The sequence below is a fragment of the Acinonyx jubatus genome, chromosome B1 (assembly GCF_027475565.1).
Source record: "Acinonyx jubatus isolate Ajub_Pintada_27869175 chromosome B1, VMU_Ajub_asm_v1.0, whole genome shotgun sequence".
In the NCBI taxonomy this organism is placed as follows: Eukaryota; Metazoa; Chordata; class Mammalia; order Carnivora; family Felidae; genus Acinonyx; species Acinonyx jubatus.
This window is the reverse complement of record NC_069382.1, coordinates 197,046,633-197,060,560: the sequence shown is the minus strand read 5'-3', so window position 1 is coordinate 197,060,560 and position 13,928 is coordinate 197,046,633. Positions and strand designations below refer to the sequence as shown.

The 13,928-nt window shown below is 57.8% G+C and overlaps 1 protein-coding gene across 1 annotated transcript in view; it reads right to left on the bottom strand.

The window, feature by feature from the left end:
* Window positions 1-13,928, bottom strand: part of MAN2B2 (mannosidase alpha class 2B member 2) — a 30,709-nt gene that overhangs the window by 13,277 nt on the left and 3,504 nt on the right. The window contains 7 exon segments of the mRNA XM_053216183.1: window positions 2,369-2,602; window positions 3,468-3,554; window positions 4,316-4,402; window positions 4,405-4,487; window positions 6,374-6,425; window positions 6,708-6,762; window positions 6,856-7,032. Coding sequence (XP_053072158.1) covers window positions 2,369-2,602; window positions 3,468-3,554; window positions 4,316-4,402; window positions 4,405-4,487; window positions 6,374-6,425; window positions 6,708-6,762; window positions 6,856-7,032 — 775 coding nt within the window.

Genomic DNA, 13,928 nt, shown 5'->3' with positions numbered 1-13,928 from the left:
AATGCAATCCCTGTTAAAATTCAAACGGTGTATTTGCAGAAATAGAACAAACAATCTTCAGATTGGTATGGAAACACAAAAGACCCTGAATGGTCAGACAAATCTTGAGAAAGAAGAACGAAGCTGGAGGCCTCACACCCCCTGATTTCAAACTACATTGTAAAGCTATGGTAGTCTGAATGGTATGGTATTGGCATGACACCAGACATATAGATCAACAAAACAGAATAGAGAGCCCAGAAATAAACCCACACATATGTGGTCAGTTAATTTGTGACAAAGGAGGCAAAAATATACACTGGGGCAAGCACAGTCTCTTCAGTAAGTGGTGTTGGGAAAACTGGACATCCTCACGCAAAATTATGAGACTGGACCAGTATCTTACATCCTGTACAAAAACTAACTCCAAATGGATTAGACATCTGAATATAAAACCTGGAACCATAAAACTGCTAGAATGAAACAGAGGGGATAAAGTCCTTGACTTCATTCATGGTGATGATTTTTTGGATTTTACACCCAAAGCAAAAACAACAAAAGTAAAAGTAAACAAGTAAGACTATATTAAAAAAAAAAAAGCTTTCTGTGCAACAATGGACACCATCAATAAAATGAAGAGGCAACCTACTGAATGGGAGAAAATGTCTGAAAATCAAACATGTGATAAGGAGTGAATATCCGTAACATAAGTACTCATACAACTCAATACCCCAAAGCAAAAAATCCATTTAAAAAATATGTCAGGACATCTGAATAGACATTGTTCCAAAGAAAACATACACATGGGCAACAGGTACATACGTGAAAAGGTGCTCCACATCACTCCTCATCAGGGAAATATGCTTCAAAACCACAATGGGATTTCGCCGCACACTCGTCAGAATGGCTATCGTGAAAACCACTAGAAATAACAAGTGTTGGCGAGGATGTGGAGAAAAGAGGATGCTGTGCACGGTGGGTGGGACTGTGCATTGTTGGAACCATGATGGAAAACAGTATGGCAGACCCTCAAAAAATGAAAAATAGAACCACCATATGACATAGCAACGCCACGCTGAGTATTTACCCAAAGAAAACATAAACGCTAATTTGAAAACGGGGGATATGCACCCCCACGTTCACATCCAGGCAACTCAACGTTCATTTACGCTCATTATTTACAATAGCCAAAATATGGAGAGAACCCAAGCATCCATCAGTGATGGACGGCAAATAGACTTATTGGGCCTGTCATTTTGCAATACAGACAAATATGGAATGGTGTGTTGCAGGCTGAAACGAGCATAATGTGATCTGCCAATTACATCTCAGTCAAAGGAGAGAACTGTGTCATTAAAAAGAAGGTCCCCCCAGAAATAGTCGCGGTAATCCTAAATGAGCCTTGTTGAGATTTTGCCATGGGGCGGAAGACATGAAATGACGTCTTCTGAGACTGCACATGAGAGACGGAGTCCGGCCCAGGGGAGGCGAAGCCTGTAGTTGGGACAGAAGGAGAAGCATGAGCCTGGATGAAGTTGTTCAGTTGCTTCGGACGTGCGGCCCGTGTGATGGCCGCACCCCAGCAGCGCTCTGCAGATTCTGCCGGAACATCTGAACACCTGCGGTTCCTGGGTCACCGAGGAGGGGCCCGCCGAGCACCGACGAGACAAGAGGGGAACGAGGAAAGTTCTCACGAGGTCTGACGGGGGAGCCCAGGCTGAATCAGCCCCACAAGCTGCCCGTGCGATGAGGCCGCGGATGCGTTAGCTCTCGCGCTGCCCAAGGACAAGGATTCTTCATCATCCCGCCCGGAGGATTTTGGTGTGAGCTCGTGACATAAAGTGATGGGGATAGACAGCCTGATGGGCAACTTCCCTTCGCTGTTGGACTTGCACAGACCCCTGGGCACAGGGCTGCAGCGGCCCCACAAACGCCTGCTGCTGGGTCTAGGGTCCTCAGGCAGAGTGGGGGCAAGGTCATGACAGGCCTCCCCGTGTGCTGACAGCAACCTCCACAGAAGGAGCATGGGAATGCAACATGTGTCAGGATGGCCTAAACTCACGCAGCCGCAGGACGCCTCTCTGAAAGGCCTCATGGTGCCTCTGAAGAGGGAGGTCACAGAGCAATCCTGACAGGCTTGTGTGATCCGGACACAAGTCATGTTAGGCGGGCCTTTCTGTTCTCCTTGCCAACAGCACATTCTGCATTTGAACTGTTGGGAAAGTAAATATTTCAAGTTCTTGTTTCTTTATCGTCTAGTTACGACTTCCGCTCTGCTTCAAGACCCAAGTGTAGTTACAGTATTTTGATTGAAATGCTTATGATATTTTGACTCCTGACAGGTGTCCAGGGCTGTGCTGTGGACCCCGGGGCCGGGACCCTGCAGTACCCAGGGCCAGAGGACGTGTGGTGTTCGGAACCAGGCGGCCCTCTCCTTCACGTTCTTCAGTAGGGCCATGGCGTAGTATCTGATGTGCCGAGAGACGGGACGAATCGTGCCGGGATATATCCTAATGATGGGTGGTTCTGGGAAGACGGCTGAGCCATCCCAGGAAAAGCCCTCCCTGCAGGAGAGGGAAGGGTTAGGGGAGCCCCGCCCCAAGAAGGCAAGGCAGCTTGGCGTCCAGGATCCTGCACAGGCAGGCTGCAGGTGCAGCTCAGGGACTTCGGACTGTCACTCGGGCCTCCTCCCCCACCTGTGTGATGGGCAGGTCGGTGGTGGCAGACAAGATGGGGCTCAAATCCTCGGGTTACGGTTCGCCAGCTGTGGCACCTGAACACATCATCTTCCCTGGGCCCACACTGCCTCAGCCGTCTCGTGGAGCCCACACCCTGTGTGTGGCATAGCCCCCAACTAGGCACTCGGGGACTGGATGCCCCTAGTTAGGGTCTTCCCTGCCTCACTCTGGGCAGCAGGGGGTGCCATGGGGAGATCGCGGGCCAGCCTCCAGGAGTGGCCGTTTGGATACTCTCTGGACCTCAGTTTCTTCATCCATAAAACATCCTGACCGGGGTTGGTTGATAAGATAGATGAACGACATCACTGGAAACCAGCTGGAAACCAGCGTTGACACAGAGCAGGGCTAGACGAGTGGGGGTGACTGGTCGTGAATCCCACATCTGGCATCCACTCACCAGCTGCCCATCTCCTGGCGCACCAATTTCTCCTGTTCAAGGAGCGGGGAGCCGGCTCCCCCACGGCCTCCCAGGTACAAAGGGCCAGACTGGGTGGGACCCAGGGACTCCCACCCCAAGGAACCCAGAGGCTGACGGCTCCCATGATGGAATTGGCCAACGCAACTGTCACTGACTCTGCCAAGCTGACCACCGGACCCTGGCTGAGTGGCCCTGCCTCAGTTTCTCTATCTGTAGCCAGGGTCCTGAGAGCTTCTCCCAAGGGGGTGGCTGGGAGGGTGTTTCTGAGGCGACGCAGGCAGAAGGCCTAGAACGAGGCCCCCCCCCCCCCCCAAGGAAGGTGCCGCTCACGAGCAGTAGTCAAATTGGTCCAAGACGTGCGTGCAGATTTCCTGCTGAGCCGACGGGGATGGGGACCCTCACTACACGAACTGCTGGCCCTGAAAACCCAGGGGACAGAGGGAGGCCCGACATGACAACGCGGCAGCCTTGCATCTGCCTCCCCGGCCACCCCTGGGTCTCTGTCAGTGGTTCACGACGCCATCCCCTCCGCCCCCTCGGTAGACCTCCTCTGACCCCCCCCAGGGCCACGTATGGTTGTGGAAACTGCCCTCCGCAGGCGCGAGCCAGCTCCCTCACCCACCCCGTCCTCAGCGGGGGACTGTCTCTGCTCAGGCCCCAGGAGAAGTTCCTAGTGGCTGCGCTGGAGGAGCCCCTGCACGGGGAGCCGCTCATCTCCCACTACGCGTGTGGTCTGTTTCTTAACAGTCCTGATGGTGCGGAAGCTTTCTGGGTTACCAAGCAGGGGAATCCTGGTTGTTAGCACTGACTGTGGTCCCTGCACTGCACCTGTTTCCTGAATCCTCCGTGACTCGGTTTCTGCACCTGAGATGTGCAGGGGGGACGCGCCCAGCTCACAGGGTCCGCTGCGGGCGAACCGGCAGCGACACAGGAAGTGCGCTCTGCGTGCGGCGGGGCACGTAGTGGGGCTCAGGCCGATGTCACTTCTCTTGCTCAGCGAGAGCCCGGTTCCACCCGAGGGTAACGGCTACCGGCCGCGGCTAGCCTTTGTGTCGCACGCTGTCAGCCGAATACTCCCGGACAGAGTCCTCGACAGAGCAGAGGGCTTTGTCACGTGCCCTGAACACGGAGGGAAGGAGGCAGCGGCCAGAGGCGGCAGCGGGTGTGACTCCGCAGTCACCTGGGCCTCCTGCATGGCGTCCTTCAGGTCACGGTCGCTCCGGGAGACGACGGGCGCGTGGACGCCCTCCAGGGCAAATTGGGGGGGGGGGTCGTGGGGGAAGCACCAAAGGAGGCGGCCTGCTGAGAGAACTGTGGCCGGACCCCGGAGGTTTCATACAGGAACCCGTGTCCTTCCGCAAAGAGAGCACGGCCTTGCTGGTGACGCCCGCTTGCCCAGGGCCCCCTGCCCTTCCAGGGTGCCGGAGTGCCATCCGGGCATTGGCTGCAATAGATCCCAGCACAGAGGGCGCCACGCCAGGATCCCCCCACACTTCATCTATTCATTCATAACTTGAGAGCCACCGCATGAGCCCGATGACAGGTTGAGTGCTGCAGGGGAAGGACAGCCCCAGACTCCCGTCAGCCATTGATTCCTGATTCCCAGGCCTCACCCCCAGTGTTGTCTTGGAACCATCCCAGAGCTGAGACCATGGCCTTCGATCACACTGCCTGCAACTACCCACCCCCGTGACTTGGGGACGCTGCCTGCGGCCCACATGACCCTGGGGTTCTGGGACAGAGCCATGAGCAGACCCAAGGCCGGATCAGGCCAGGAGAGGTGACTGCTGGCAGGCGTGGGTGGCTGAGGAAGTCGGGGTCTGCTGCACGCAGGAGGGGTCTGGATGTGGTGTGGGGTCCTCGCCCTCAGGGATGGTGGGGGAAGAGGCAGAGGGTGTGGGGGCAGCAGAGGAGACCAGGACGGAGCCACAGAGGGGCTGGAAGACTTGTGTGGAAGGTAGAGTTAGGCCTGGACCATGGTTGGAGCCAACAAGTCATGTGGGTTAAGTCGGCTTGGTTCTCTGGGAAAGATTCCCCCCCTTCACTAAAAAGAGTCAGGACGAATGCCCCTTTGTCCCTTTTCTTGCCTTGAGTGGGGATGTATGGCAACATGATGCCTGGAGCTGTGGCAGCCACTTGGGACCTGGAGGGGAGGTGCACAGAAGTCGAGGAAACATCAAAGAGCTGCCCAAGCGGACCCCAGACCAACCCCAGCTTGGGCAGTGAACAGAAATGTCCTCAAGACTCAAGTCACTCCTGCTCAGGTTCTCTGAGCCTCCTACACAAATCATCCCTGAGCCCCAAGTGAAGAGGTGATTAGTGAACGGAACTGCTAATTGCCCCCAAGGAACAGTGTCCCCTTCGTTCTTCTAGTGAGACGAGCACACCCCCCTCTTAGCCTCAGCGAGTTGCAGGGACTCCTAGCTAGATCCTGCCTCCCACAGCAGGTGCCTCCAGCCTGACCAATGGGCTGTGAGCTAAATAATGGACTGAATTCCCAGCATCCCTTGAGGCTCCCTCAAGTCACATGACACCGTCCTGCCCAATGAGACACGAGCGGGAATTGTGGACTCCAACCCTCAGCATCCCCTGCATGCAGCTGACAGACCCCCAGGGTGCAGGGGGCTGCGGGAAGGGGCCGAGAGCCGGGGCTGGACTATCCCGGGACAGGAGTGCCCCCTGACAGTCCCAGTGTGTCCTTCGTTCGGGACCGGACCTTCCGCTGCCCTCCACGGCGGGCGGTGGTGCCCCAGCGCCCGAGGCGGGAGCCGGGCTCTTTCCCACTGGGGACCGGGTGGGGGCGGAGCTGTCCCTCTGGCACCTGCCTCTCCTTGGGCCTCCGCTGAGGGTCCCGGCTGCGGTGCTGGCCCCTCAGCGAAGGGGAGGAGGGCTGCCATCTGGCCACACTCAGTTTTTCCTGGTCACCGAGGTGCTGAGGACAGATGCCTCTCCCCGCAGAGAAATGTCCGGTCCCAGAGTAAGGTGAGTGTGGGCGGCGGTCAGAGCAGGAGGGAGGGAGGGAGGGGTGAACACAGGTTGCTCACTGGTGGGTTGGGCGCCCCCGGGATCCCCCTGCCGCCAGAGGAACCCTGTCTGTCCTGCAGAAGAAATGGCTCAGAATGCAGCTACGCCCAGGAGAAGGTCAGAGAGCAGGGTGGAGGTCAGCGGCCAGAGGCCCCAGCCCCTAAGATTCCGTTCGTCCTGAGTCCCCCCCTCCCCGGGACTCATCTGGGCCCACCTGGCCTCCTGGCTTCTTCCCTCTGGTCAGGGCCTGACTCGAAGCTGGGGACCTGCAATGGGTGGGGGAAGTTGAGGACCAGGAGCCGTGCAGGGCGGGTGGCCAGCACTTCCGGCTACTTCCGGAAACACTGGCCCCGTGTGCACACAGGTCACAGCCAGGGGATGCGGACGGCAGGGTCGGGGCTTTTGCAATGTCCCCCCCAAGCCCCACCCTGGAGAGTCCTACAAACGCACTGTCTGTCCCCATCCTGCGGGTACAAGTTAGACACAGAGCAGGGCCCGGCCGGGCTGGCTGTTTGTTCTCGCTGGGAGCATCACGACCCAACCCCAACCCGGGAGGTGTTGTCCTTGGAGCCGGTAAAGGACAGGGAACACGAGGGGAGACCCCTGCAGGGCCAGGAGGGGAGGCGCTGAAGCCTCTGTAAGGGGACAGGGAGGTTTGCGTGAAGGGACCACAGAGGCGGCCACATTCCCGCTCACCTTGCTGTGGCGTCACAAGCGGAATGCCCGCTCAAAGCTTGCTGGGAACAGGGAAGAGGGGGGCTCGGAGGCAGGGATCCAGGCGCCACGCTGGCCGCGCGGGCTCCCCCTTCTCGGGGAAGGTTCACTCTGTAAGCCTCGCCGCCACCGTGGCCACGATGGCAACAGGCCGCCCTCCTAGGGTGTGAGCGCGGGCCAGGGGCACAGGACAAGCTCCCCGCACAGGGCAGGGGAAGTCATGGTGAACAAGAGAGAGATGTGAGGGTCTGAGAGGAGAGGGTTCTGTCGCAACACCACCTTCTGGAGGGAAGCCGCAGAGTCTAGTGTTGAGTGAAGTCTAGAAATAAGGTGTGAGAGCCAGAGGTACGACAAGGACGCCAGGAAAGAGGGCAGAGGGGGGAAGCCCCCGGGGAAGCGTGTCCTCCGCAAAAAGAAACAGAGAGTCAGGAGCCCCAGCAGCCTGCCATTGGGACAGGGGGAGGCTCTGCTTGAAAGCATTTGGTGAGTGGTGAGGAAGTGTCTCCAGGACAAATGTGGATGGTGATGGTGAAGGGGGCGGGGATAGGGAGAGCCTCAGCCTTCTGACCTATAAAATGGGAATTTTTAGGTCTATCCTTAGGGATGGTGTACGCATTACGTCATCTGGCAACGTAAAGTGACCGCCCGTGTCTGACCCAGCGTGAGCACTCAGCTAACAAGCAGCAGGTCCCCCCACTCCAGGTTGTGAGGCTGGCTGCTCCTTGGACGTGATTTTCGAGTTTCATCCATTAACATCCACTTGCGCTGGCTCTGTGCCAGGAGGCCAGAGAACAGATGTGCTGCTTCAGGATGCCCTTGGGTGGGAGCTAGGCAACGGTCTGGGTGGGGTGCCGCCCCTCTGGTGCTTTGAGGTTCCTGGAGGATCCCCGAGGCCTTCTCGGAGGAGGGGGTGAGGGAGCTGGGTCTCCAAGTCCAGGAAGGAAGATGGGGGTAGGGGGATGGCGATGAGCTACAGGGGGAAGAAACAGAGTGATCTCCGGAGCTGGGGTGGGTGGCCAAGGGACCAGGTGCCGGGGAGATGGCTGGTAGGCCACCTAGAGTTGGGCGGGGTGTGGAAGGAGAGCCAGGGCAAGGTGGGGTGTCTGCAGGGCTCTTTCCAGTCCTCTGCTCCCCCCTCTTGCAACCCCTGGGTGGCCCCTCTCCCTGGCCATCCCCACTCCCCTCCCTTCCTGGGGCCAGTTTGAGGGGTGGACATCCCTGAATCTAGACACACCGACATCTTCGGGGTTATTTCTTGTGCCCATTTCTGGCGAGGTGGCTGCGACCCCGAGAGGGTCAGTGTACTCCTTGTCCCTCAGGATCACCGCTGGGGTCACCGTTTGTCCAGCCTTCTTGGAACTGGCTTCTCTGGCCCGGCCCAATCCCTGAGCTTGTTCAGACTCCTGGTAAGTAGGGGAGCAGTATCCCTGCCCCAGGTAGGGCCCGGGTTTGGGAAAGACAGGACACAGAAGGATCTCAGGCCAGAGTCCAAAAGTTAGAGCTTGAGTCCCGCCTCAGCTGCTTTCTTTGAGTCCCTTACTGTCCCCCACCCTCTGTGTCTTCTCCATGAAATGGGCATCATAATAAGGCTGAAGAGGCAGCAGGTGGCTGTGGAGTGGAGGAGGGGCCATGGGGAGCATGGGAGGGAGCCCGAGGCTCCAGTCTTGGCCTCTCAGCTGTCATCCTGTGCTGGCCATCCGGTCCCTATCCCCTACTCCCCACCCTGTGCACCCACCCGTGCCTGCACCATGCACCTGCAACCCACCCTCCTTGTTCTGGCTCCAGGCCATGCTTCTGAGCTGCCCCCCCGCCCCCCCCCCCCCGCCGATGCCACAGGAGTGATGGGCTGGGAAGGAGGGGGATGAAGGGTAGCAGGAAGAGGAAGAGTGGAGGGGAGAGATAGGGAGGGGATGGGAGGGAAGAGGAAGTGGAGGGGGGAGGGGGGAGAAAAGGAGGGAGGTGGAGGAGGAGGAGAGGGAAGAGAAATGGGAGGATGAGGAGGGAGGGGAGGAGGAGGAAGAAGAGGAGGGAGGGGAGGAGGGATGGTGACGATTCTAAGTGTTTGCGGCCGAACTGTGGACGGAGCATCCATAGCCCAGGGCAGGATGACGAATGCGTGAACGAACGACTGATACAGGGTCTGTCGCGGCTTTCCCAAAAAGGGCCAGCCGACTAGCGTTACAGCCTTGTCCTCCTCGCTCTGAGCCCCCTCGTCCTGCTCCCGGCCGGCCAGGAGTCGTGCGAGGCCATCGCCCCAGGAGTTAGACCCTGGGCTCCGAATCCAAGTGTGTGTGTCACGTGCTTGTGCGGGTGACAAATACTGAACACGCCCGTGTCGGGAAGACACTGCGCAATACGGGAAAAGGTTGGAGCAGAAGATCCAGGTCCCGTCCTGCTTTCTTCCGACGCAGGACCAGCCCCATAGTCCGTGGCGCCCAGTGTAAAACGCAGAGCCCGTGTTCAAACAGTAGGCAGAATGCGGTTGAAAGCAGCCAAGAGAAAGCTTTTTCTTTTCTTCCGTGGCCTCACTTTAACCTGTCCTGCTATTTCTTTTTCTTTCTTCCCCCTTCCTTCCCTCCCTCCCTCCTTCCTTCCTCCTTTCTTTCCCTCCTTGCAAGTTATTTATTTGAGATTGAGAGAGAGAACGAGTGAGTGGGGGAGGGATAGAGACAGAGGGAGAGAGACAATCCCAAGCAGGTTCAGTACCACCAGCACAGAGCCTGATAGGGGACTTGAACTCGCGAACCCTGAGATCGTGACCTGAGTTGAAATCAAGAGTCGGATGTGGAACCCACTGAGCCACCAGGCGCCCCCGTCCTGCTATTTCCATTTGCTAGTTAGTGTCATGTTGGCCACAGGGATCCTGGCGGCTGAGTGTGGACCGTCACGGGCTCCTCCAGGCCTCTGTGCCCCTCCTGCCAGCCACAGGCTGATGTGTCCGGGCCGGACTGGGGAAGTCGCCAGCCATCGCCCCTTCCCCGGGGCCCAAGAGGCCCAGAGGCCCAGCGGCCCAGTGCACAGTGGATGGGCCCCACACAGGCTGCCGCAGTCTCTGAGCTGAGAGAGTGGGTGCCTGCACCCCCCGGCTGAGCTGCCTGCAGGGGTGCGGCCTGCTGAGGGCGGGTGGCCTCAGCCAGCCCCACCGTGAGACACCGTGGGCCCACGCATCCAGCCCACCTCCCCCAGCTGCCACCCCACACTCTGGGCCCTGCCAGGGACACGGGGGCAAAGGACAAAGAGGTGCAGGAAGGGTGGGGTCCTGCATGCCAGGGTCAGGGGAGCAGGAAGGACCTGCCCTGGGACCACACACGAGCCGGGGCCCCCGGCACGTGCTCAGCTGCTCCTTTGGATTCACTTACAAAACACAGTCAATGGTGAAACGATGAGGAGTTTCCTGCCTGTGACCACAGAGCAGGAAACCCCAAGCACGGGCTCCTTCTGAGCACGGAGCCCCGTGTAACCACACAGGCCACACACGCTCGAAGCTGCCAGTGCCCTACCCCCATTTCCCTTCCAGCGTGAACTTGCTGGTGATGGGGCAGGAAGCGTCTGACACCCCGGGGAGTGTGGGGAAGGGCGGGGCCTTTCCGAGGGCTTTCCCCGTGTTAGCTGCTCCCACCCCCACGACATGCTACGGGACAGGTGCTGTTGCTGCTGCATTTTACTGAGGCACCGAGAGGTTAGGTGACCGGCCTGAGGTCAAACAGCAAGTAAGTGGCAGATGGCCTTTCAGTCTGCTCCGGGTTCAAGGCCACACCCTGAAAGCGGGTGCAGTCCGACAGCAAGAACGTGGGCCATAAGACAGGGGTGACTGACATCTATCCGGTCGTGGTAGCAGCTTCCTGGGGCCGCTTCGACCAAGGTCTGCAGACTGGACAGCTTAAACAACGGGGAATGGTCTCACTGTTCTGGGGCCAGAAGTCCAAGATCAAGGTGTCAGAGGGCTTGGTTCCTCCGGTGGCTGTGAACAGAATGTGTCCTGGGCCTCTCCCACTTCTGGGGTTCTGCTGGTGATCTTTGGGGTGCTGCGGCTCGTAGATGCCCTCATGGCGTTCTCCCTGTACGCATGTCTGTGTCCTAGCTGCCGGACTGCCTGGTCGGGAAGGGACGCCGGGGGGGTGGGCGACCGATCCCCATTACTAAAGGGAAGTTGGGTGCCAGCTTCATACAAGCTGACACCCAGAGGGCTCACTGGGGTGCCGCTTAGTACTGCCGCACGTGATGAAAAGGTCATTGGGAATGGCAGCCACCCAGACTAGAGAAGACCTTCAAAGACCCGACCCCTCATCAGTGACAGATTGGGCCCTTCCCTGGGACAGCCCCCCAGGAACTGTGTCTGGTGAAATAGGCGTGTTACAGCTGCAGTGATACAAGGACTGTGAGGGTGGGCTTAGTCATGGCCTCCACTCAGCAAGCACCTGCGGTGCGGCCGATCGGGTGCTGGGAAAGTAGGTCATCCCTAAGGCTAATACGTTAGCCAATTACAGGTCACGGTGCAGTGAGCCTCCTCTGCTCTCCTCCTGTTAGAGGTGAGGCCAGAGGCCAGAGAGAAAGGCGAGGTGGCCAGCAGGTGGCCGAGCCAGCCCCTGAGCCCACGGCCTTTGGCTCCAACACCGGCGGTCTGTCCCCACGGCAGGAAGGACACAGGTATCACCAGTCTCATTTTGCAGACGAAACAGCCGAGGGGTTTTCCCAGATGGCATGGCTTGTGAGTGGGAGGATGGGGCCCTGGCCTCCTGGGTGCGGTGGTGACCAGCACATCCACTTGAGATACGCACACGAGGTGCAGTCACGCATACTTGCTACAGCCCTGGTCCATCCAGGGCTCCTTAATCTTTCATCCTTCATCCGCTCCCTAATCCTCTGAGGCAGGTGCCATGACTACCCCATTTTGCAGAGAGGTTCAGCACTGGCTCAACAGCCCATAGCTGTGAAAATCAGGGCATTATTCACGTCAACCCGGAACCAGAGATCCTCTTCACCCCCTGTGCGCTCACCGAGACGTGTCTCGGGTGTCACGTGTGCATCCTAATGACGACACTGGTGGGAAGCAGGCTTGGGGTCAATGCAGGAAGGACAGCAATTAGTAAGCAGCTGTGGTTCTCCTGCACCTACTCATCCACCCATGTGTTCACGTGTTCACTTAAGAGGGCACTGTCGCAGCCCTGGGGACGTTGCAGTGAGCGAGACAGACAAGGCACCTGCTCTTGAGAGAGGTGATAAGCAAGTCGACCTATTAGATGGTTTCCAATGGCGGTACGTATGATGAAGAGCATAAAATGAGGAGTAGGATCCAGAGACAGGCAGCTCCAGACGGAGGGTGGTCATCGAAGTCCTCTTGGAGGAGATGGGACATCGATAATAAGAAAGATGCAAGGAAGGGGCCCCCAGGCAGAGGGCACAGCAGGGAAGCCTGGGAAGGAGATGCCCTTGGTGTAGTCTGGAGCAGTGAAGAGGCCAGTGTGGCTGGAGCAGAGATGGAGCAGCAGGGGCAGGGTTGAGGCTGGAGGGGGGGATGGAAGTGGTACAAGGTCCATCTCCCTGCTCTGTGGAGGGTGGCCTTTGGGGGTCAAGGTGCAAAGTAGGAGACCACTAGGAGGGCTCCAGACCGTGTGACCACTGGGAGGAGCTTCAGAGACCCGTACATTCATCCCTGACCACTGGGAGATAAGACGGGGGTTGGTGGGGGCGGGGGGGAGGGCTGCAGAGTGCCAGGAAAATTAGATCAGGGACTCTGCTGGGTGATTCCGAGGAATTACCCTCATGTTGTCAGGCACATGATGGCTCTGTGCTGGTACAAGAAATAAGCATGCCGAAGTGAAGGGAGGCGGTTGTCATTTAAATTCTCCAGGAAAGGAAAATGATCCTGATGGAAAAGGGAGGGACGGGGCCAATGCAGCAGAATCTTGACAATTGTAGGATCTGAGTGATGCCATGGTTGGATGTGAGTAAATGTTTTCATAAACCAAAATCTGGGCCCTTTCATCCCCCACCCATGTTCTCAGTGAAGTGAGCCGTTGGAAACATTTGGGGTGGCCGTCCCTGCCTGTGGTTGGGACCTTTGCCACTCATGTCCTCCTATCTCTCCTTCTGACGCCTTCCTTTCTCCTTTCCTACTTGGCCCCCCTCCCTTTTCTAGGCTGGGGCTGATTAGCTAGAAGAGCTCTTGTCTTGTCCTGCTCCTTCTCGTGAGGGCCACCAGAGGGCGCCATGATCTAAGAGAGTCGCTGTCCCTGGTGCTGAAATTCGGACCCACAGACTAAGCTCATTATGGGTCCATGAGAGGCTGCTGCCGCCTGTGCTGTTCCTTTGAAGATACGCTTACTTTCTGGAACTGTGGTCCAAGACCTTTGCGTCTCCGAGGGATGCATCTCTGAGGGAAGGGACCACTAAACCCACAGTGTTTGCCATGATTGCCTCCACTGCTGGGGACCCTCCCCTGTCCCCCATATTGCACCTCCACCCCGTCCCTGGTTTGTCACCTCACTGGTTTCCCAAAGTCCAAGGCAGGTGCAAGGGATAGGTAGAGCCCGAGTCACATGCCTGCACCCTCGCTGCAAGGGGGACTGGGGAACCAGTCTCTAGCATCTTCAGTCCATTCCTATAGTGGGAGGTGAGCTCAGATTCGTAAGGGAGAGGATTCCCAGACAAAGAAGGTTTAGATGCTGGGAATCCCCAAAAGTGGCAACTATCCCTTGTGCTTATAGGAGGCATAGAAGCATGATGCCTCAGAAGAGGTAGGTCTGGTGCCATGGGGCTGCAAGCAGACTTTGTTAAATGACATCAGATGGTGTTTGTCATTCCCTGGCCTCATGGAATCCTTGAAGCAATTCTGGGAAGCAGGAATGAGTCCCATTTTACAGATTAGGAAATGAGCCAATGCAGCTGCAGGCCCTTAGCTGGACGGTGAAGCACAAGCCTGGGAGCACAGCCCAGACGCCAGCTGGGCAGTGTCCAGGGGGAAGTGGAGAGAGAAAATGGTGTGGCTGCCTGAATCCACCTCCAGCATCTGTCTGCTGTGCAGGAAGCCAGTATGTGAACACTGAGGCTCATGC